At 41.0% G+C, this 25,132-nt stretch overlaps 1 protein-coding gene and 1 long non-coding RNA gene across 4 annotated transcripts in view; one reads left to right on the top strand and one right to left on the bottom strand.

The window, feature by feature from the left end:
* Nucleotides 1-25,132, bottom strand: part of LOC120738665 (pre-B-cell leukemia transcription factor 1) — a 63,548-nt gene that overhangs the window by 7,517 nt on the left and 30,899 nt on the right. For 2 of the 3 annotated variants that reach the window (XM_040040028.1, XM_040040026.1), the window contains exons 3-6: nt 9,145-9,389; nt 6,955-7,145; nt 3,762-3,897; nt 2,299-2,458 (exon numbers count right to left, since the gene is read on the bottom strand). In XM_040040028.1, coding sequence (XP_039895962.1) covers nt 2,299-2,458; nt 3,762-3,897; nt 6,955-7,145; nt 9,145-9,389 — 732 coding nt within the window. The remainder of the gene's footprint in view (nt 1-2,298; nt 2,459-3,761; nt 3,898-6,954; nt 7,146-9,144; nt 9,390-25,132) is intronic. The other variant, XM_040040027.1, reaches the window with a different exon arrangement.
* LOC120738666 lies at nt 368-24,314 on the top strand. The gene is made up of 2 exons (XR_005697039.1): nt 368-709; nt 22,404-24,314. It is a non-coding gene; the product is annotated as an uncharacterized LOC120738666 (long non-coding RNA).

Here is a 25,132-nt window from a genome sequence, read left to right on the forward strand (position 1 = left end):
TCATCAAAGGAAGACAGCAAATGATAAACATTTCCCAACAACACTGGACTGTAGAAAAAGATAAGTCTGGCATTCTTTCAAATTTTTACTACTTTATGCAATACATAAAGTGTATAAGCACACCTGTAAAGCATTAATATATGACCATGTACAGTGAGCATGGATGTGCTGGTGTCAACAGGAGGCAGAGGGTTTGTCTGCCTCTGGAGAAAATACCACAGAAGAAGAATGATATAACGCTTATGCAAAAAGTATGGGGAGAGATGTTTTTTATTTTGACTGATTAAGATGAGGGGGAGCTGTTACTACAATAAACATGTGGCTAGGGGGGGTCACGGTGACAGAAAACAGCCTGGGAACCATCACAAAGTAAACATGGCAACATATCAGAGTCTTAGTGTGGTACTAGGAGGATTATCCATCACCAGAGGGAGCCATAACAAGGGGAATAGAGGCTAATAAGATTTCAAGGTTCCAAGATGGCTGCCACGCCAGTCCCATTAAATGTGTGTCAAGTCTGCGAGTGATATTTAGGTAATTTAGGCACAGGCAGGTGGTCCTTTCGATCCACCCTCAGACCTAGGGGTTGCACATCTTTTGATGTTACTGGATTACTGCTGAACTCTGAAGCTGGTCAGTTTGAGGCCTAGGGCTACCTGGACTCCACATGCAGGAGTGTAGTTAAACTACCGGGAACAGCAGTCAACAGGTTTTTATATTTCTTCTCTAATTTCTATTTCATTTGTCATTTATCTGTTCAACGTTAATCCTGAATTAAGAACTACTTCTGCTGAGGAGGGATTTGGCAAAGATTTTTAAATCAGCTGCCTTTCCTGACGCAGAACTTTTGGGTATTTGTCTTGTCGCAGTCTTGAATGGGATCTTTTACATGGCAGGCACATGTGTAAACCACTACACTATGATTATATAAATTATATTTCTCCTGGCCTGAAGATCATCTTCACTATTCAGGCTAAAGCTCTATATATCTATCTAAACATGCGAGCTGAGCTTTAATGTTGTGGCTTAAAATGCAGAATTACGACTGCTAGACATTAAAGCAAACTAACGCTCTGTTTTCAATCTTAACGTTGTTATTTGGTAAAAACCAAACAATGTTTTTGTTAAGTGTTCCTAGGTCAAATTAATATCCACTACAAAAATTGCTATAAAAATTGATTACATAAATTAACTTTCATTCTTAACTAAAAATAAGTAATATCTCATAACAGCAGGGCATTGCAGTTTTTAATAAAGGCTACTAATTAAAACACGTAGTGTATTTAATTTTAAAAGCTTTATTTCACCTGTGGCTATTTACACATTTAGCAAAAAAAAAAAGAAAAAAAAAGATTAAATATTAATGTCCTGTAAGACTTGAATCCTTCATTCTACTAATGAAAGAGGCAATTTTAACATTTTTCTATATATTTTAGGCAATTTAAGCAAGTGTGAATTGAAATTTATGTTGCAGGTATTTTTCATATGAACATGGTATAGGTGGTATATTAAAAAACCCCAAACAAACTACAATGTGTGTATGAAAGGTAAAAAAAGGAATGTAGATGTGATGGTTTGATAGATAGAGGCAACGTTAACCCTAATTCTATATACCGGATAAGGCAAAAATGGACTTTTCTGGAAAACCTGAATAGTTTTGATGTATTTCGGTTGGAATGATAAGTTTTTTTCCTCTGATTGGCAGCACTTGGTAACAGTTGTATAAAAATATGGAGTACATTTTTTGATTGCCTAGGATTAGGTAATCGTGATCGAGACGTCAGAGTTAATCATCTCTGTACACTAATGTGGCTCGACAAGAAAAGTAAGTGGGGTCAATTCACTGTTAGTCTTTTTTCCACTGTTATTCACCAAAAAATAAGAAAAATGTAGAATACTACCAGACTTATCCTTAGAGTGTCAGCAGAGACCGTGATAAATACAGAGTTTAATAAGCATACATGAAGAACAGGATTAATTCAGACCCAGACAAGAGGACAGTGAGATTATGGAGACTTGGCACGGGGTTCAGGTCGTCTAATCGGACATATTTTTGTTCTAGGGGGGTAATTAGAGTCGTGAAGGGGAAATGTTTAATTTGTTCAGCAGTAACGATGGTGCTTTGTCAGGTTTTAGGCATGTTCTGTGTATAACTGAGTTTGCCTGACAGATCTACTTTTTGATCCTTTACAAATTACCAGCATCAGCAATGAAAAAACTCTAAAATTGACTAAGTTGTAGTACACAGAGGAGGCACATATCTAATAGCTGAGCAGAGCCAGGGACTTCCTGTCTCACCTGCAGAGTTTGGAGTTGAGGGTGAATTTGCTTGGCTTCCATGTGAGGATGCATTAGCCGCATTCACGGCAGTTCTCGCAGCGTACATGTTGGCTTCTTCTTGGAACTTACCAATGTTTTTCTTGTATCTGATTCTTTTATTCCCGAACCAGTTGGAAACCTGAGCAGACAAACAAAAGAATATAGTTTAATTGTCACGACATATTACCACACAGAGGCTCTCAGAAAAACCATGGCAGTGTTTAGCTTGTATGGCCTTAATGGCATGCAAAACACTGCAGAGAGCCTCTGTCAGAGGTATGGGCTTCACAGACTGGTGCTGTGAATCTGCATTAGTGCCAGAATGGAATGATTGCCAATAACAGTCTCATTATGTCACCATGACTGCAGCTATCATCAGAACTCACGCAAGCACCAATCAGTCAACATCCGCTAACACCCATTACGGCTAATGGACTCCCAGATGAAGCCGGGGGGGTAATCCCAGCGCTAATGATAAACAACATTAAAATGAAAACCAAATCAATCCTGCAAAGTTTCCAATGCACAGAGTAGGTAAACATTCTCCTTTATTATGGCCAAGAAACGGAAACTCTACAAATCATTCGGCTACCGAGCTGCTTCCACAATCAGGCCCAGCTGCACCCTCCAATCATTCCTTAGAAATTAATGAAACCAATTGAGAAAACAATCCATTCCCAAATGATGGATTCAAAACACAAACTGCTGTTTACCTTGGTGTTGTCATTGCTTTCCGTATTATCAACTCTCACAGGAGTGAAACAACCTGAGTGCTGGAATGCAAAGATGTTTTAGTCTTCGCACTCGCCATGAGACAGATGTTGGTTAAGTTACCGTTAGATTTAATCATCAAATGCCTCAAATGATCCCAGCGCTGAATTTCACAAGCTGAAAGCAGCTGCTGATTAATCAATTAGTTGCTTTCTCGAAGATGTTCGATTAGAAACTTCAGTCTATTTTATTTTCACTTAGTTTACCCCCCAAAAAATACGTGCACAAAGTATGCTGGATTTCTCACCATTTGTGTCACACTTTGTAAAAGTACTTGGACTGTATTTAGAATTTATGTTGCAAGTGGTGCATGTGATCCACTATAAGATTAGATCAATAAGAACTATGACAGCTGAGTTGTGCTTAGCTTGCATTACTTCAATAGGAACACTGTGTCACTGGTCAAAAATAGCTTTGTCTGGTTTGATTTACGAGATTACAGACTCATGACAAGGCGTATTTATACTTTAAGTCCTTTGTTGTCTCAATGAAAGGCACTGCTAAAAGATTAGAGACGCTGTCTGTACTCATGACAGTCACAAAACATATTATTAGGTTACTTGCCAAGACGCTCTGCGCCAGCTTCATATTAAAACTCGTCTTTGTCCTGCTACTCTGTGTACGGCAGTGTTCCTACAGGTGCTGTGAGGTGGCGGTGATCTGCGGTGTACCTGGGCCACTGTGATGGCGCACTTCTTTGCCAGCTCTTCTTTAGCCTCCTCGCTGGGGTAGGGGTTACTGAGGTGCGAGTAGAAATATTCATTCAGGATCTCTGTCGCCTGCTTGTTGAAGTTTCGTCTTTTTCGTCTGCAAAGAGAACAGTGAAGGTTCAAACGGGGATAAAATTAAGTTTAGAGCAACGATAACAACATGGAACTGGTAAGAAACGCTGGGGAACTATCATTACAGAGAGAAGTCATAAGCGCTCTGATCTCAAAATCAAATTTGCTTATTTCTCCTCCAGCCTTTATCCACAAGGTAACAGTTTGGGATTTTTCCACTGCAGAGATGTTTGCTTTCTCTTAAATATAATGGGACGAGACAATCGGGGGAAATTGTAAAAGATGGATAGACGTGTCTTTTTTCTTTAGTTAGCCAGCCTCACCCTCATTGTCTGTAGTTTGACAGAAAGAAAATTGTTCCTCCATAAAATAGCTCATGACAAAGTTTGTGCATTCTTACTGTAATCAGGTCATGACTTTGGAAAGATGCATTGCTGCTGAGTTTTAAAATGTATTCTTGGCACTTACGCACCACAATGCAAGTGTCATTTAGTTCCAATGTATTCATAAGACGGCAGTCATTTCTACAGCGGCCATCTCCAAAACTGAGGAAAAATCTAAAATAAACTGCACAACAACTACAAATGTAACCTTATCCGAAATCTTGGATTCACTTTTAAACATGACATTTCTGCAAGTTCACCCTATTAAATATTGTGGTTGCTTTAATATGGAGGAAGTGGTTTTCAGCACGCCGATACCAACTTAAGCCAGTCATCAGTTATAAGCCGAGCATCCGTGATGTTGGCTTGACACCAGCACGGTCTCTGCGGGTTTATCTGGCCTTGATTTGGATGTACATTACCCCCCTTTGTGAAAACCTCTGCTGCACCAGAAACTTTCAATTTAGCTGCAGCTTTGCACTGAGACACTTTGTCAGGACTCAAGAGAACAATTAGGCCCAGAATTGCTGCACTACAGCTCTGTTTATGAGCATCTGAAGAAAGCATTAGGGCTGGCAATAAAAGCACATAACTGGGTCATAATAATTAAGTCAATATCTACTATTAATTGTGGGGAGATAAAGAAGAAATCACAGTCTCCATTTTTTAAAAGGTTTAATAGCAGTGTTTGCCTTTTGAATATTCAGACATACAGAAGTTAAAACCAGCCAGGGTAGGGCTCCGCTTTAAACCGTAACTCTGTTTTGGGAATATACTGACTATGACTGCTCTGGATTTGTGTACTTGCTCTGTGATTAGACAGAATTTTTTAAGTTAAGTGTTTTTTTTCCCTTTTAAATATATATGTATAATTAAAGGACAACAATGGAAATCTTATTTTACAGTTTTAAAGTGTGCAGTTTAAACCTAAACCCATTCATTAACGTAACATTTAACTCAAGAATTATCACTGGGATGTCAATTAAACGTATCATAAATAATTGTGCAATTGTGCATTTGCACATGTCTTTTTTGCATTCATACTCACAAAAAAGAGATAAAATATGCTGAATAGTAATTTGAGTAATCTCTATGTTTGATAATATAATTTCAAATTTCATTGTGGTGAAAATCTGATATTCTGACTGCATTACACCAGCAAATATGGAACAGCTCTAGCATTTATTTTATTAATTACACCTTATCTAGGAGGAATTAACTATTAAATACTTCACTGTTTTCAAGGATAAAGGATATATCTGCAGTATAGTAATGTACAGTGGGTTGATCAATAGTTTTTTAAAACAGCTATAAAGTTAGTGAGAATAATAACTAAATAAAGAATTTGCAGGTGTCAAAACTAAAACTACAAACTGAAATATGTTACAATGTTCCCAAACGCTTAGAGGAAGTGTACAGTTCAGTAGTAATGCTCTCGATGGCCACGTTTGACATTGTTCACAGTTAAAAAAAACGGAGGTCCAGGCTTCAATTTTAGAGCAGTTTTAAATAATGTGTCAAAAACGTGCTCTGGTGTCAACAGTGAAACTTGGGTTACAAAACCTTTTCAAACTGCTGACTTTATCAGTCATAACTCTGCATTCTCTCTCTTTATAAGCTTTTGATCACTTTTTCGATCGCTCATGAAAGGTTTGCGTGGTTACGTTGTTGAGATGCAGCTTCACTGAAATTGCTTTTTAAAGCTCACCTGTATTTTTAACAGCTTTAACGGAATTTTCAACTTTATTGCAACTTTATTGTATGTTGCTGTTTTGTGTGTGTGTGTGTTTACACCCATGTAAAACCTCAGCATCAGTTTCCCACCATGCTAACAAAGCATTACAGCACAGAGAAGGCAGGAAATGCTAACACGCATTCTGTCATGCTTTGAATATGAAAATGAATCCAGCGATATCCTGCCAACACCACACCTTGAAGCAGACAGATATCACATGCTGGTGGCTCATGAGTTGACCGACCCCTCCATCTCTTGCACTCATCAGGTCATATCTGCGTGTGCCACGTCTAAAGAGGGCTTTACATAAGCTGGAGGGGAACCCTGGAAAATCTCTTTCCGTGGATCCACCGGTGAGGAGATTTGTGCTAAAATCTCTGTCCCCCGCTTCGAAAGCCTGGATGAGAATATGTAAATGTGCACAGCATGGGCTCTAGCAGCCAGTAGATTAATCAGTGGAGCTGAGCATGGCAGTGCCTCTCAACCAGCGAAAGCTCTTCCTCTCCCTTCCCCTTCGCTGCTGCACCACCACAATCATTTGCAAGAGAATAGATAGGGAGCTTTGTAAGGCAGTGCATGCCTCATTTAAATGTTATGCCTCCAACTCAGACAGTGAGTGAGATTTATCCTTAGAGAAATGTATGCAAATCCAAAGCACGCATCAAAGAGAACAAGCGATTACATTAAAAAAAAAAGGAAGCAGTTAGTGTTTTGGATCATGCACGAAGCTCTCATTGGCCAGTGTTGCTGGGTATACAAGTCCAAATGGCACCCAGTCATGCAAACCAGTCCAGCATGTGTGGTAAACAGCATGTGTTACACCACATTTATGGCATGATAGGCCTCCTACATCAGCCATTCATATGGATATCAGGCAGAGAAGGAGAGCACACGTAGAGGATTTTGTAATTTGCAGCACAGAGCGTGCCGTGTACGACCTGAACCTGTATGCAAAGGCACACACCTGGCATCGAGGAAGCGGGAGCGCAGGATCATCACGGCCTCGCAGGTGCTCTGTTTGAGCTGCATCTGGATGGCGCTGAACTTGCGGTGGATGATGCTCACCATGCGCTCGATCTCTTTGGGCGAAATGGGTCGCGTGCGTGACTGCTCTCTCAACAGGTTCATCACATGGGTGGTGAACTCGTTACACGCCTGTAGGGAAGATAAACACACACACATAGGATTACGTTCAAGAGCACACTTCACTTAAGGTCAGACAAAACTGCAGACGAGACCTCAATTTGTCAAATTTGCCGCGCAGAGTCGAGTATTTAAAATTCACAAATCGTGCGCTTTTCTTAATGTAGTTCTGGGGCAAGCTTTCTCGCAGAGCCAAGGGGGAATATAAGCACTGATATATTTCATATTTAACAGAAATGGTGATGGCAGTATGTTGAGAGGAACCAATGACAGCTGTTCCCCTCTCAGACACACTTTTTACAGCATAGCCAACCCTGAGAGACGAACATGCCACAACGTTTTATTCATCGCACCCCCCCATGTGACACCAGCCGTGAATCTGCCACGATATTACACTCCGACTCCGCGCCTCTTACTGCCGCCTCTTCTTTATTTCCTCTCCTCCTGTCGATCTCTCCCTGGATTTCGCCGTGTCAGGCTTTGTCTGTGTCTGTCTATCTCTGTGTTCATCTGTCTTACTCGCCTCATCTGAAAGGGATGCTATTGTCATGAATGCATCGGTTATCAAGGCAATGAGAGAAAATCACCCCCTTCCTTTAAAGCATCCCTTCAAGACTATACTTGGAATACACAAAGAGGCTTCATATGATGGACTATTCTGGGGTAAAGACACAGTCTAAAGTGAATTCTTACTGACGTGTACTGAGGAAACAGTCGAAGGGTTGCCACTTGATTTAAGAGTGATCCTGCCTCAGCGAGGAGTAAAAAATCTGGATTAAAGTTCAGGAGGGAAAAGCAGATATAGGAAGATGGACCAGCTCAGCAATATATAATCAGTTTTTGAACTGATTTTGTACTTTCTGTAGAAGGACTGCATCTTCAAAGTGTGCAGAGCTGGAAAACCCTGAAGTAAAATGTGATAAAGTAGTAAAAAACATGTTTTTCTCGTCAAACTCTTGGAACTTCATAATATTCCATTTTCTATCACACATAAACCTGCAAATTGCCACATTTGAGAATCTGAAACTAAGAAAAGTTTTGGTCATTTTACTTGACAAATAAAATAAATCATTGCTTACTAAACATTATTTTTCTATCACGTTTCACACTTTTTAAAATCACACTGGAACCTCCTAAAAAGATCCATCTTACAAGGCAAAGCTTACAAGCTGCCTTCAAATAGTTTCATCCCCTGCCAAGTCACCCCAGGTGCATCTCCTAAACTTGCTCATCACATCTTATTGCATTCTTTGTTTTTTGTGGTTCACGCATAAATCCGCGAGGAAAGATATACGGACCGCATAAAATAATAGCTACTCGAAGTATAAAAAGTATTAGAACAAGTCTCACATAAAAACAGCATCTCAAGTTTAAAGGGCTCTTACAAGTACATATAAGATGTTTCATTATGACCTTATTTAATTTAAAGACTTTTAAGGATACACTGAAAGCAGCTTTAAGCGGCAGTTAAGGCCATTGTTTAATCGAACTGTAGCTCAATAACCTTGACTCAAACTTGAGTCGCTTCAGGCTTCGCAGCACAGAATATATCACTGCTTCATTCCTTTTTTCAAAGTTTTCAGCAGAACTTTTTCATCTTTTCCAACTGTTGCAGAAATCCTTCTCCCCATGCTGTCTGGGAATCTCTTTGCTCTGGCAGTTATGTATCATAAAAAATGCCTTTAGAGACCACCGTGCTTGCAGGCCTGAGCCTCTAGCCCTGCTGTGGTGTGCGTGCCAGGCTACAAAAACGTGGAGATGCACGACAAGCTAAAATGGCATTAAAGTGCACAACGTGATGTTGCTTTTGATGTGTCCTGCTGTCACAGCAAATGCACAGGAAACTCCCTAACATCATTAAGCTGGTCATACGTGTGTGTGTGTGTGTGTGCACTAAAAACACTATTTCAAAAAATCAGTGTGTTATGGTTCTGTGGAAATTCTCTATACGTCACAGCCCTATTTTCCCACTCTGTCAGGTGTTGGTCTAAGGTGCATCGTCTGCTCTTACCTGTTCATACTTCTCCAGCTCTGTGTGGTAGATCTGTCTGATCTGGGACAGCTTGGCCCTGTAGTCAGAGTGCTCTGCTGAGTTGTCGGCCCCTGCCCCTCCAGAGGCGGCCGCTGCAGCCGCCGCTGCCGCAGAACCTCCGCCTTTCTCCGGTCCGGACACGCCCTCTGCCAGAAGCATGTTGTCCAGTCGCATGAGCTGGGGGTCTGGGGGCTCCTCCTCCTGGGCGCCGCGAATGCTCAGCACTGCGATGACAGGAGAGGGTCAGAGGTCAGTCATAAAGGTCGCACCTGCAGCGGTGTGATGCACCGTAACAAGCTGTCAACCGTGCAGCTGACACCCCTGAGCTGCACCCACACATCCACCAGCTCAGCGTGAGCCGTGCTGTATAACAAAGACCGACACACAGGCTGAGGGAGACTGAAGTCTGCCTCACTGAAGGAAACATGGGGTCTGCTGTAAAAAAGGACCATTTGAAGATGGTGCTGCCTCCTCTCATTTATCTATTCAACTTTCAAATTCAACCTCCTAATTGGTTTCACGTTTGTTTTTCGTCCAAAGCTACTTCCACAAATACCCCAAGAAATTAATGACTTTGACAGGCCTGAAGACTATCTATGGAAAGAAGCTCTCATGATCAAATTAGATACACTGCTTTTGGAGACATAAGCTTCTTTGATTTGCATGTTTTAGATATTTTCCACAATTTGTCCACTCTTTTTCCCCCCCCAAAAATCGCACAGCTCTCCCATCAGGCTTCTGGTCACCCACACTTCCTTTTTTAATCAGCTCAGCTGGCTGCCAGATTCACTTGAGCTCAAGTAATTAGTCCCCTTATTTGGTTAATATACTGACAGAATAATAAGCACCAAACGTTTTGACAAATATTTCCCTGTTTCCAGTTTCTAGGTTGTGGAATTTGTTTATTTTTTCTTGGGTTACGTCCTTTTTTTTTTTTTTTTTTTTTTTAAATTTTTAAATTTTTAAATTTTTTTGACAAAACCCGACATCTGAAATAATATTTTGTTTCCTGTTATTTTAGTCAACCTTTCTTCCTTAAATTGATATTAACATTAATTTAAAAACAAACAAACAAAGCAGAAAGAAAACTGCTCTTCCCATTTGATACAGAGTAATCCAAATTCACGGTTAAAAAAGGACCCCAGACTTTTTTAAATAGTCTTTGTTTGTCCTTATATCTTGACGTTTTTCTATATATGAGTAGATTTGAGATAATTTCTCGTTTTTCCAAAACAATGCTATAATCATTTTGGGAATTAAAAACAAAATGGGTACAATTTGACTATAATTTTGCATTTAAATCAAGTAGAAATTGCACTGAGGCAAGTGGAAATTCTTTTAAGAAATATTCTGAAAGTCACTCTGATCACCCCCAATATTTTAAACTTTTCACCAGGACTTTATTTATTCTTTACAGCACTCATTCAGAGTTGCAGCTGTGTATGTGCCTGTGTGGGTTTTAGGTGTGAGCTGATTTCACACCTAAAACAGTATGGTTTAAGTATTAATAGCGTCAGTAAATAATCTGATCAAATACTCCTCTTTACCACCAGAGGTCTCCCTTGCCATTCTTTAGGACATCCAAGTCCCCACCTTCCATTTTCTGAGGTGAAAACACAGGCTCAGACTCTTCCTCCTCCATCTGAGAACCATCCATTTCAATATAAAATCCCTTCTCCTGTGTGAAGCGTTGTGCTGCTAGCATTCAAATTGACCCCAGAGTGGACATCGAAGGCACTCTGACGGCAGCTGGTGTTACCGTTATCGGACCTAACAGGAGCCCTGACTCTGTGACTTTGCGCCCCTTGAGTGTCGATAGCCATTTAAAACAATACCACTTGTCATTTGTCTCGTTGTCATTGAATGAGAAGGGACAGGCACGGAGCACTTCATTAATTCAGAGACAATAGGAGTGCTTGGTGCATTAACCCCAGACTGCTGTCCGGGTTGGTAGTCCTGGGCAGGGGGTCACTGGGATGAGAATGAAGCCTGCTGTACTCGTAGGGGAAGAGGAGGGGGGCTCCCACATTCACCCCCACCTTTGCCTTTAAGTGGACTGGAAATGCAAATATGGCAACTGTTGGCGAGTGGAAGAGGTCAGGGTTTCAGGCCATAGGCTCAGCGGGAGGTAGATTGAGTGTGGGAGGAGTATTGGAGGAGAAATGGCGGCGTTGGGGGGGGACGTCTCTTGAGATGGCAAGACAGTACAAACATCCTGTCTCGTTACCAAGACTCTTTCATCACTCCAGTAATGTATAGACAGGCTTAGAGGGGAAAATCTCAGATGGCTTCACACGCGCCTTACCTCCACACCGTCACAACTGCTGCCACGTTATGACCCAATCAAACCTGCTCCATCAGAAACTCTAAACCCGCCTGTCTGCTTTAGTTAACGTACATCAGCAGTGGCCCCGCCGCCGCTCCCACGGCTCTTGAATGCTCACCAGTACAGAGAGGCACTTTTTCTACATTTACCACCTCATAAATGCCGATCTAAAGTGGGTGTTAAAATAGGAGCACACCACAATATCCCATGGACTAGCTGCCCTTTCTGGAAGTAATTTTTAGTAGGAAAACATCTCACAGCAGTACATACTTAAAGAAGAAAAAAGAAGGCTGACAACTTACATTATGGTAACACTGAACTGAAAACAGGTTGCAGGATTTATAGGTCAAGCCATACTGAAACTATCTATCTGAGTTTTAGACGTAAAGAGTTGACTTAAATAACACCTCTTCAAAATTAAAGCCTGTTAACGTGCTGTGTAAGTAGAAGATTGATATTTAAGTGGACCTATTTGATTAATTAATGTTGGCAATGGCCTGTGTTTCTGTTTTGTTACATCATTTTTGCTCTAGTTAACTGTTCAGACGGTGTGATGATGTATTAGACTTTAAAACCACTCATTAACTCATCAGTTATGAAGATGCTTTGTTTCATTAGGATAAAGGAGGAAATGAAGACCAAAATCAGCAAAAAAAAACAAAACAATGCTTTCTAATGCTGCCTTATTAGTTGGTTAGTTATTGGTTATTATTAATGAGACATTCAGTTTATTCACTATTTATTAAACTGCTAGCAAAGCAGGAGAGCACAGCATTAGTCCAGCATTCTCTGCAGCAGCTCTGGTTTCCCAATGACAGTTCGTTTAAAGGAACACTGGGAATGTGCTTTTATTACATGAATATCATAAAATGTTGTTAATTTAACAAAAATATTCCTGTTTGGCACAGCTGCCTGAGATTACTGACTACAGTAAACTTAAAACGAATGCCCTGATTAATTTTAAGTGGGAACTGGAATGTCCCCTCAAGTTGGATCTCCAACTCGGAAAGCTGGAGAACCCCCAGCAACCTCGGCTTCACAATCCAAGATGGTCACAGAGCACCTAAATCTTAGTAAATCTGTGAAACGTGTAATCTGTGCTGCCACTGTTGTGTATTAAAGAGTACTGTATATGGCAGAGTACAGAGTGTTTTTGAGCAAAAGATTACAGAAGAATAAACATTAGACAACATAATGTGTGACACATCTCTAAAGTGGCTAAGACAAAAACTATAATACAGTTTGGGTGTTTTGAAATTGGCCCAGGACTTTACATTTGGTGCATCTGTAATAAAAATGATCTTTTCAAAATTGACATAAAGCACATGGGACAAGATATCGTTTCCTGCTTCCCAAGTCCAGGAACAAAGAGTAAAAGTCCAGAGAACATCAGCATGTCTTCACAGATGTTTCAGGCAAAAGTCCTAGACTAGATTTCTTCCCTAACCCATAAAACGTCTAGACTGTCAAATGAAAATGGAACATAAAAATTCCCTGTGTCCACAAAAATGATTCAGTTCATGTCTGCCAAGTTCCAGCTTAACATTCAAAGTGTTTATTTTACTTGGCTTGAAGCTCCTCCAACATCAGTCTTAGAAGAGTGCCTGTTGCAGAGAAGGTCATTTCTTAGGAGATCTCTTGGATGGGAAACAGAAAAAGTTCTAGCAGGCTGACATTTTTTCTCTACGAATAAGAAAGGTCATGGACAAATGGAAAGAAAACGACTGCATCCAGCAATGCTGCTTATTCAAAGCCCTGCATTGTGCTCAAAATCAGTAGGTAACGCTGTCTTAAACTGACAATTAACACAAACTCCGACGTGATCCCCAGGCCTCGCTTGTTGACACGTGTATACCTTCGCTAATCAGCCCGCATATCATATCCTCCCCTCGTATCCCGGCTCCATTCTTGCTGCTGATCCAGCTGTCTTGGAGAGCATCTGTCAGGAGGGACCCAGGAAGGAACAATGCATTACGCCATGTTGGCTGTGTACTGTCATCCCTCATTGACAGCACATTGTCACACTTACAGTGTCCTCTGAGCTGGGAACAAGCTAAGTAGCTGGCTGCCTATAATATCAGCTCTTCCTGGCATCTTATCGCAGAATCTGACGGGAACTCGCTCTGAGTGGGGTTAATCTGGATTTCTGCATTCATTTTTAATTTAAGTGCCTAATCAGTGCAGTCATTGCCCCGCGATGGGTAGCTTCCCTTACGGTGGGAAAAAAATAACTGCAGACCTGCAGTATTTGGAAGTGATTGAAGCAAATGATGATTTATTTCTTCCACCCTGAACCTAAAGCGCATAATTAAAACCATGGAGGGATTATCTCAAACAAATACAATTAATAAGGAAAAGAAAGGGATAATGTGCCTCCATAAAATTGGCTTTGCTGTGGGTCATAATTACACGACTCAGTGAGGGCCACTTTATTGGCTAATGGCAGCCTAATTGATTCATCCTAATGTATTTCGAGCCTTGGGTCTGGTGGGCACTCCCTGTCCAATAGTGCTGGTGAACTTACTTAGCCACCCGCAGACAAACACTGAAGGTTCTCTCAGGGATAAACAATTATCTGTGGATGTGTGTGCGAGAGATTTCCCCCCACTGCTCGTCGACAAGCACGCGTTTTTTTTTTGTATGTCTCTAATGGATGCCATTTCTCTCTTGGAGGTGTTTCAAAGATGGCTTGTTGTCAGACGATGCCTTATTCCCCCCCCCCCCCCCCCTCTTCCTGTTGTTGACAAGCAATTCTCTCAAGGAGGCACGCACCAGGCTTTATTGCTTTGCTTATGCGTTAATAAAAACATGGGATTTTTTTTTCACCACAGTAGCTTTTGTTATTAATGAATTTATGAATCGGATGCACAATAGATGATTTTGCCGGGAAGGAATCACGTATTCATGGTGTCTCTGTGTGGATGGATTAGGAGAAGATGGTTGGTGGTTTTACTGCTCTGTGTACACACTGAGAGACAAAATGTCACCGGCTGAGAAGACAAAAGTAAACTGGAATGGGAGAACACGACATTTGTTTAACTTCCCAACATCTGGCCTTTTACAAATCAAATCGATATTTAATAAAAGCCAAGGGCAATTGGCTTTTGGAGAGGTGGATGTTTAACTGTCTGGTTGTTTCTCTGGGAATATTTATTTCATTTCCGCGAGGCTGAGGGAAAAAGCTTTTGCTCTTTGAGGGTAAGCTCGGAATATCATGCTTGGAGATGATTAACGTCCTTGTTTGGGGGAGAGCAGCTTGCCTAAACCTCCTCCCGCTCCCCCCACGTTGCTTGTTTTTCAGCGAGCACATGTGTAACATTCTCCGTTTCCCATTTATTAGTCATCCGAGAAGACTGGCTCATGGCCTTACATGAAGATGTCTGTGGGTATTGAAATATTAATTGAACAACTTGCAACAGAGATGCACCATTTCAGAGAGGCTCTGAGTTTGGGGTTGGTCTTAATTGAACAAAGACCAGAGAATAACCCGTCTTCTCCCTCTGAAGGAGAACGAACCGTGGCAAAATGAAAGTGGGCTGGTAGCCTGGGGCAACAGAACTAGTGTCTTTGGAGAAATGCTGTGGAAGGACACAGGTCCATTATAGATTGTCACATCATCTCACCATACTTGATATGATTCAAGAATGTGCGGAATATTAAAATGGACAGCAAATACAAGCCAGATCCAAGTCTAAAAATATACTTTTGAGTCAGTGACAATATTTGGGATTGTATCAAAAGCTTGTCAGGGGATTAAGATTTCTTCCAGGACACTGCCTGCATCTTCAAAATGATTCAGTTTTTTTGTGGCATAACAATATCAGACTCAAAGAGTTACTGCACACCATGCTCTGCAGTCCAGATATCTTATCCTATCAGATTAACAGAGGCAAATGGCAGGCTGTCAAAAAACATTACCATATGTAATCCCCTTCTAGATTTCGGAGGCATGTCGACAGGGACTGTTGGCATGGCAGCCTGTCACGGAGATCGGGTGATTGGGGGGAAGCCTTATGTTTAATTAATGACGTTGGGCTGGTCTGTCATAGTTAGCGAGATGGACGGTAAAACATAAAGGCCTCTGACAGAGATTGGATGCCTTAGTTCAGACTGGTGGAGACCTTTGGAGGCCTCCCATTCTGCACCCAGATACTGTGAGCTGCAGTGTTACGTCACGAGGAGCGGCACGGGGAGAGACAGCCAAAAGTGACACTCGAAACCGGTCAGGTGACAGCATGCTCAGGCAGATCAACAACTGCCTGGTTTGACATTTTGAAGAGCTCTTTGCCAGCAAAGACTTCAGCCGCTCATGTTTTCAGTCAGTTTTTCAGTGGTGCACAGAAGATAGGGCTAAAAACACAGAGTAAATATGTATTTGGGTTGATACTCCTATTAAAATTCAAACTTCTGCTTAGTTTTGAATATAAAACATCATCTTATCTTTCTATCCAGCCTATCTGATGCCACTTAACTTACTGAGGTTTTATTTGCTCAAGCATTAATAAACCTTTCAAGCAGTCAGCAGTAACAAGAAAATGCATAGAAAACTTCACAGTTTAATCAGAGTAAAAAATTCCGGTGTTTCTATATTGACTAATTTTCTGTATGCATATGCATGAAATATGGCAGCTACTCTGCTCCAACATCTGTACAGCTACGATGCTATTCTGCTACATGTGCTGCAGACAGAGCTGAGCATACTGAATAATGGAGTCCCTCTGCTGGACAAACTAGCCAGAAAGTTTTCATGTCGATCCATATCCATAACAATTTATTATTAATAAGCAAATGTCAACTGAAAAATGCTGTACATCAAGCTGGCTCTAGTTTACAGGCTATACTGCTGGATAAAACTTTCAAATCATGCTGAAAGGATGAGACCAAAAAAGAAATGCCAGGAAAAACTTACAGTTATATTGGCTTGTCACTCTGGCCTGGCAGAAATTATTTATGGCAATACGATAGTAAACTGCTGTGGATAATTTTCGTTATGTGTGTTAAGAATTTGCTTTAAAATACAGCCTTATCTTGTACCTACAGAGACGTCGTTTTATTCAAATGATATTCCATTGTAAACTTGGCTGTAGGAACTGTATCAACGGTGTACATTACTGTGTATAAATGAATCATAAAATATAAGCTAGTGTATGCACGGTGCTGAAAGCGTGAGCTAAACAGTAGTGTGTTGTGAATGACGTCTAGCAGAGGGAGTCATGCTAGGACAAGGCACGGATTAATTGCACTTCAGGAAAGTGCCTGAAAAAAAACAAGTGAATGCTAATGTCATCATCTCACGTGGAAAACTGCCATTTTAAAAATATGGTTATTTATTTGTGCCATTTATTTATGACTGCAGTCACTCAGTAGCCCTTTTTTTAATCAGAAACATTCCACCAAGCAAACGCGTCATCGTGACCGACTGTAGTTGAAATCCAGTAGTTGTTAACTTATGTCATTGTGAAAATATTTTAACTTCAGTAGGTTTTACATTTTTCGCAACTGTAAAAATATTCTTATCTTCTCTTCGCTTGAAAAATAACAACTAGATCATTAATTTGGAGCTCTCAAAGAAAATGCATGTGAGTAAAATCCCTATATTTTTAAAGTAATAAACAGAATGTGGTGTAATCCTGCACTAAACAGTCCTTCTTTAAAACATTACTGTGTGTCGGGTCAAAGCCAAACGCTTTTGCATAATTAACCCTTTCTGGTCAGGCAGTGGTCGAGCCTGTCTGTCTGGATTTGCAGTGACGGGATTGGCCCTATTTGTTTGTATTGGTGCTTCAGTGGACACACTTCATTGTGGTTTTAGCAGTTAATAAATCACAGTAGAAGCTCCCTCTCTCTACACAAGCCTGTGCTGTGGTGGTCCTGTCACAAGGCAGGCACCAGAGCCGAAGCGACAGCTACATGCTAATTCAACATCGGCATAATTCATTATACAGTCGCAAGTGTACTGGAATGGAAAGAGAACCAACATACACCAGGAGGAAGACGACAGGCATCAAACTGTTAAATCCTGCTCTCCTTACGTCCCCTCTGTTTGCCTTTGTAAGGACTCAAGGATCGCTGCCAGTGATATAAAATTATACTTCATTCATAAGATATGCACAAAAGTGCTTTGGGATGTGTGAAGAATAAAATTATTTTACTGCATTTACTTTAAATGCATAAAGTCTCGAGATTCATTTTAATTGAGGAAGGTTAACAGACAATATCACAGAGGTTAATGGACAATGGCGACAGTTAAGTGGCAACTGAGCTCCTTTACTGTGTTGTTAAAAGGAAATCTGCCTTTTCATGAAATATACTAATCTATACAGACACTTCCTGTAAGTCACGCAAAAGCCAGTGTAAAATGACATATCAAAAGGCAGAATGGGAGTTACTGCACTAAAGGGGAAATTAACAAAAAGATAAAGAGTCAATTAAACCGATAAGGCCTCGTGCTCTTCAGAAGGTGAAAACCAAGGGGAGTGGAGCTGACAGCCTTCACATTAAAGCGCTCCGCTGCTCTCTCATCCACCATGTGGTCCCTCTGCTTTGTCACCACCAGTTCAGAAGAGAAAGAAGCAGCATTGTCTTTGTTAGGAAGTCCTGATCACACACACTGCAGTCGTCTACTGATACCACTAATGGAGGGAATTAGAATTGGATCCACCGAGGTCTTAGGGCCACTAATAACACTGTAGGCTTCACCACAGCAGACAAAAACTTACCACTTAAAATTTACAGGTTTTTTTTTTTTTTAGTATCATTTCTTCTTCTTCTGACATTTTAGAAAAAAAAAGTTTTTTAGCAAAACTAAATGCTTGACCTAATCTCCCAGCATCCAGGATGAATTAGTTCACTGACAGCCTCGGGCTTCCATCTAGTTCCGTTAATATCTACTCAGCCAAGAACGGCGAAATTTACTTTTCCAAAGAATATTTCAGTATATCTGATTATATTAAACAAACCATCTTGAAATCCCTGTCATAGTTTGAGCAGTGAGATGCAATTTCTTTCATGTCATTTAGAAAAGTTGCAGAAATGTATTTTGTTACTAAATTAGAAGAAAAACCTCAAGCTTCACTCTTTTCATATTCTTCATTGGTTTGTATCCACTGCTGGAGATCATGAGGTGCAGACAAAGTTTGAGCTCTTTTTACATGGTTGCATTTTCAGCTCATCTGCACAGTCTCACGAGGTTCTGACCCACAAAGTGTAGAAACATGTATAAAAAATTACCCCTCCCCACAAACTTCTTGTGCTGGGTTAAGAATACCAAACACATTCAATGTTCAGTGTAGGCAATTAAGAGGAATACCATAAACTGCTGCCTTGAATTGGCTTGGAGACTCTTTGCCATGTGGCATACAAAGGAGTGCACTGTGTTCCTATTGGTCAGCTAATGGACTTGTGGTGAAAACTGATGCCAGAGAAGATAACTGACTTTCTATTTTTGCTGTGGGTGGCATGAGGATTCAAAGATGTCCTCTATGATACTCTACATGCGATCATATGCTGATGTAGCCATTATGATATAAAATACCCACTGGGTTATTAAGTCCTGCTTCAGTGACTTGATTTGTAGTATTATGGCTGTCAGTATCCTCCTTTTTCTTTTTCCGAGTTAGCAGTGGCCATATTTGGTCAAGTGGGTGAAGTGTTATTAGCAGAGCCTATTGAGTTTGGTTTGGAAGCTGCACACATAAACACTGCAGGTATGCCCCTGTACTGACTTAGACAACTATTCAGGACCTCTTTGTCAGATAACTGCATTAAAAATGCACCAAAAGACACCAGCGCTTAGTGACTTAAACCACCTACAGCAGACAGCTAGTGACTACAGCTGGTAGTGTTAACACACTAATATCAATTAGAAAAGCAATGCATTAATATTGTTCTTAATTTATTTATAACTTTTGTGAGATATAAAAAGATGAACCCTTTATGCTGTGTTCAAGAAAGTGTAAATTACCTCCAAAAGACTAAAAAGTCTTTTTTTGTACAAGCCTGTAAATTTTTTACTTATCCTGTCGCTTTGCTGTGTCGCACAAAGCTTTAATATATTCTATATAACACCTTAGCATAATTTATAAAATACTCAGCCATTTTGCATTTATAATGGTGTACCTTTTGATCATGTGCTTTCAGTTCATAAGTATTCGATCCTGCATAAAATTAAACTGACAAATATCAGTAACAAAAGGCACAAATATAAGCCCATCTGCTTGGGTTCACTCCACTGTGGAACTTTTTCATACGACACTTGGATGGGTAGCAGTTAAAGAGCATCCAGACAAGTGTTCTAAGTGTCCCTCATGAGACACTGAGCGTCCAGCAGCATGCACCAGACTGGGGCCATCCAGGGCCTCGGGCACTGTGTTGACTGGGCCTGCCATGTCATTAACAGTCGCCTTGATCTGCTCCAGCTTATTAAAACCATTCCTTCAGGAGAGCAGACGAGCATGTCACAGTGTGAAACCAGGCCAAGGAGGGAAGGTGACCACACTGCCACCCTGAGCTTGTGCGGGAGGGGTGGGGGTGGGGGGGTACAGTGCAGCGGCTTTGTTGTCAGCCTCACCGCGGACCCCCTGATGTCCCTGTGATTCCCTTGTCAGTCTGTGTTAATAGAACTCCCAGTGGTTTTGCTCCTTCACATTCTTATCTCCTGTAGCAGGACAGTCACACGGCCCAGCAGTGTCTGTTTAGCCTCAGCTGACCAGACACAACTGCTGTGTTGAATATTGACAACACCTCTCCTGTTACTAAGAAACATGCTCCCGCTTCGGTATGCCGAGACTTAACCAATCCCCACATATGTTCAGTGAAAACCAAACTGGCACCACACGACCAGAATTAAGTATTATTAGAGGTTGACTTCCTTATACTGGTGAACTCTGGAGTTAAAAAGCTACATCAGAAATGCACAGAAACCCGGGACTGAGAGGCCTGGCAGCTTCCAGCTCTGTCCCATTCCATCTATTTGACTACACACAGTGATGTGTGGCATGTTTCTCAGAGCACAGCTCTCCTACCGCCAACCAGTTTATGTAAAAGTGATTAACAGTAATTAATCCTTAATCACCATGATTAGCCAAGTCGCAGTAAATTAAGCCACATCTGGAGCAGCTGAGGGCTCGTGAGTGGCAGCAGGCATGCTGAGTGTAAATGCCACTGTTTACTGAGGTCTACCTGAAACATCTGAAAGCAAACAGCACAAATATCACCTCAGTTGCCTTGTTTGGGCTTTGTGCCTTCGAGAACTGATGATATCCTTTGAGTTTTGTAACTTAAAAACAAATTCAGTCCACAGATATTTGTGCAATTATCCCCGATACATATTTGTGCTGTACAATGTAATTCAACCTACCGCACTATTCAAAAATGGGTTCACTAACTGAGAAATCTCTCAACACAATGTGATAACAAAGTAGCTTTCAGAGGCTGCTAGTCATACATCACAGTTTAAGTTTTATCCGCCTAAATTACAATTAAAAAGGATTGATAAAGATGCTGTAATAAGCGGGACACTATTAGAAGTGACAAAATCATTTAATCTGTTGATGAAAATGAAATTAACTGGCAATAAATTTGATAAATTATCCCACGTCCATTTTAAAGCATAAATTATTCACAGCGTCTGGTTCCAGGTTTCTGCTTTTCCCAGAGTCCTCACTGATGTTTGAGGCCAACACAGTGAGTCTCACACTGGCTTACCAGGAGTATTTTCCAAAAACACATAAAATAAACAGTGATTTTTATAAGGATTCCTTGAACTGTGACCAAGTGAGGCTCGGTGTGAGAGCTGAAGAGTAGTTTCTCGCTACAAATCAGCAATACGGCATCTTTTTCTGATTTTGGTGATGCGACTAATGTGTTATCAGTCAGTGTGACAAACTTTGTAATTCTGCAGCATGTAAATGTCAATGCACCTATGAACATATGTGCAGGAAACGCTTCCGTTCTAGTCAGCTGAATGTCACCTTGGCATTTTTGACATGAAAGCTGCTTTGAATAAATTATACTACCTTAAAAAGTCAAACGTGTAACTACAGGAAGTGACAATGAAGTTGAGGAAATGGATTGTTAGGCACTTTACATTCATGGTGGGGCTTTTTGGTTGAGCATTAATTGCTAAAGCTAAAACAGACAGAGGGGTAGGAGCGTGGTCGTAGTAGTAGCTGACCATAATGTTACGATTTTAAAAACATACAAACGACATTCATTGGGATCTTTTCCTGCTTCTTTCATACTTTAATTTGCAAAGACTATCTAGTATAATTATATTATTATAACATTAGTTGTGAATAAATTATGTAATAAATTTGATAAGTTAGCATACAGCTAGCATCGTTTAACAGGACTACATTTATTAGTTTTCTTCGGTGCAAATGAGACTTTTTCATATGATTTAAAAAAAAAAAAAAATCTCATCTAGGTGGTAAAAAAAAGCCTCAATTACTTAAACAGTTAACTGGGTTTAGCTCTGAGCATCTACAATAACTGCATAGAGAGCACGTGATATTTTATCTGTTTTGACTGTGTGAAGTGGCTTTGTGGAGCAGTATTAGCACTAATGTAAAAAAGCGTTGTGAAACAGCTGAGCTTCCAGTGACGGAGCATATAATCACAAACCAAAGCAACATATCTGATGTTTAATGGTTATAAAAGTAGAAACTTTAAATTGGGAAGGTAATATGCACACAAACACATAAATATGACTTCAAAAATATAATTTTTGTGTTGTGTTGTTAAAGCATAATATATTTACATGCCAGTAAAACACTGAACAGTGATTCAACCTATACATTAAATATCGCAGTAACATATAACATGTGTGGCTCTTTAATTACGACTATGTCAATTATTTGAATTAAAAAAAAGAACATTTGGATATTTGTATGTTTGGATTTATATTTTGCAGGACGTACGTGGCGACTAAAACCGCCTTCCAAGAAACTGACCTCCTACATCTTCAATAAACAGACACCAGAACAGATTCTCCACATTCACAAGGACGTGCAGGCAAGCACAGAGTCCACAGAGTGCCTGCCCCTGTGTGTACCCGTGCTGAATTGTTGATTGGCTGAGTTGCCTGAAGATGTCTCGGGGTGTAGCAGCAGAAGCGGCGGCGCCTCTCTGTGGCTTTTTTCCTGCCAGATAAATGATGCAGGAGGACTGGTTGTGTGCCGGGAAACTGGTTCCATCACAGCGGGTGTGCTGTGTCTCTTAGCCCAATGTTTCTCTTGTGCCCCCCTAGAGAGATTTCTCCCTGCGCCCCAGTCTCTCCCTGTTACACAGCTCCAGATTAATTACACACTTTAATGAGCTGAATTATTAATGGGGCTCTTACTTGGCAGTTTAAGGAAATGCAGAGGAGAAGATGCCGTTGAGCATCGGGAATCGGGGCTCTCATTAAAACATCACACAGCGCCTTTGGGACCAGTGTTATTTAGCCAAAGAAATAATAGGATTTGGTATTTTACATATCAGGAACAGTGAAGCTACTTGAGTGTGAATCCACAGTGAGAGATAGCAAGACGTGCCCTGCAGAGGCCCGTGCACAACATTATGTCATTGAGACTGCAGGCCCGAGGAAAATGAGAGCCACAAAAGAGGCTTCCTTTCTGATTGTTCAGCACAGATGGGAGCAGTAATATCTGAAATGAGGTGGACTAAAGCAGGAGTGAAATGAATAAAAAGAGAAGCAATTTCTAGGTGAATATGTCTTATTCTTCTCTCCTCCAAAAAAGGAATGGTTTTTCTCTGGAACGCTTACAGCAGCGAGAATGTTCATCAAAATCAGGATTGTGGGAAATTCTCATTATGAAAGCTGCAAAAAAAAGCTGCAGGAAAATGAGATTATTCACATGATATAACGCATGCTGATAAGAGAAAATCCCACAGTGAAGAGACAGGAAATGAAACCAGGAAACAAGTTCCAGGGTTGTTCCTGAGTCTAAATTTATATTTCTGCTGGAGCTAAATTCAATCACCTCACTATTTCTATGTATGATATGCATGCAGGTATTTGTGTGATGTCTGTCTATTCAATAAGATGTTACAACATTAGCAATATTGTACAGCTCATATATCCAATCTGACAGTGCTGTGTAAGAATAGAAAGAGGCCATTTGTTCTCTAAGTGCACTTCAGTGTATTCAGAGCTATTTTTTGACAAAGCATCTTTATCAAGAAAATGTTCATATTTCCGATGTCATGATGCGTGTTTATCAGACAGGTTGTGCTGCACTAACATTCGCTGCATGTCTTGGGAGCAGCAAACGGCTTTCACACTCGCTCGTGGAATCCACACTAGGATCCCAGGGGATCTCTCTCTGTTTGTGTACAAGCTGCTGCCAGAGATGACTGTTCCCGGTGTTTGGGAGGAAACAATAACAGGCTCATTGCACAGTCAGATTATATTACAACCCGGTGCTCTGCATGGCTACGACTCTGAATGGATTTTGGTTTTATTGCCACATTTGAGAAGACACTTCAGGAAAACTGATGACAGAGCATCTGACAAATAAGATTGAGATCTGAGTGATGATTTCGCTTCTGCGTCTGAGCAATATTAGCACAAGCCCCTGATTAGTAATCACCGTGAAGAGTAATCAGATGACCCAGAATGGCCTGGGTGACCGTGCAGGCAGGCGTCTGGATGGGACGGTGCTTTTGTGCAGCCGTGCAGCTCCAGACACAAAGCCCTGGGGACACTGCTACCACAACACAGCGAAACGCAACCACACAAGTTGAGTGCTGGGGATTTAAAAAAAAAAAAAAAATGACCAAGCAGCTCATTACGTGGGCCCTTTTTGGGTCACGGAGCAGATGCAAATGTAGGTCAGAAGGAACCCCTGTTGTCAATCAAGAAAGAACAGAGAACAGGGTGGAGTAATAGTAGAGGACGGAGAGGGTGTCTCCTTCGGTGAAAGATCGCGCCTGCTGCTCTTCACAGCCCATCCCCAAGGACAGAGGGGATCAAATCATCCACAGACGAGAGGAGTGGTGTTAAGCTTCAATGAGGAAACTTAATTAGACTCTTGCTTGTGAGGTTAATTTGAGCTAACCGACGCGAGTAAAAAAGCATTAACATTTTTCTGTAGCAGGACTGGTCCAATATCCAGCTCTGTCTCCAGCCTCGTGTCAGCGTGCCATATATCACCACCGCACCAATAAAGCCTGTATCCTGCACGGTTTGCAGTTGGATGATGAGGCTGGTGTGACCTACATGCTGCAGACCTCCAGAGAGTCCAGGATCTGACTCCTCCAGCAGCCTGACAGGGAGTAAACTGCACACGTTAAGTCACCTTGAAGCAAGATTCGCTGTCACATTTCCATGCTTCAATTCCTTTAAGATGACTCGTGGTTTTTTTGTTGTTTTTTTACCCCTCTTTGAGTGCAGAAACACTTAAGTGCATCATCTCCTCTTACTCTTACACTTTTGGCCAATTCAGGCTCCTCTCGGAAAATCTCGGCATGAGCAGCAGCAGCAGCGGCTCCTCCAACTCTGTAGCACTTCATTTCACCTCACACTGAGCTTAGATGCAGCGCTAACTGCCTAGAGGTTGACACTTGTCTGAATAATGTTATGCTAATGCTCTAGTCTACCTGTATTTACCCCTAAGTGCAGCAAGCAATCTGTTGATT

Source organism: Simochromis diagramma, unplaced genomic scaffold (assembly GCF_900408965.1).
Source record: "Simochromis diagramma unplaced genomic scaffold, fSimDia1.1 OVJJ01000026.1, whole genome shotgun sequence".
Classification (NCBI taxonomy): domain Eukaryota; kingdom Metazoa; phylum Chordata; class Actinopteri; order Cichliformes; family Cichlidae; genus Simochromis; species Simochromis diagramma.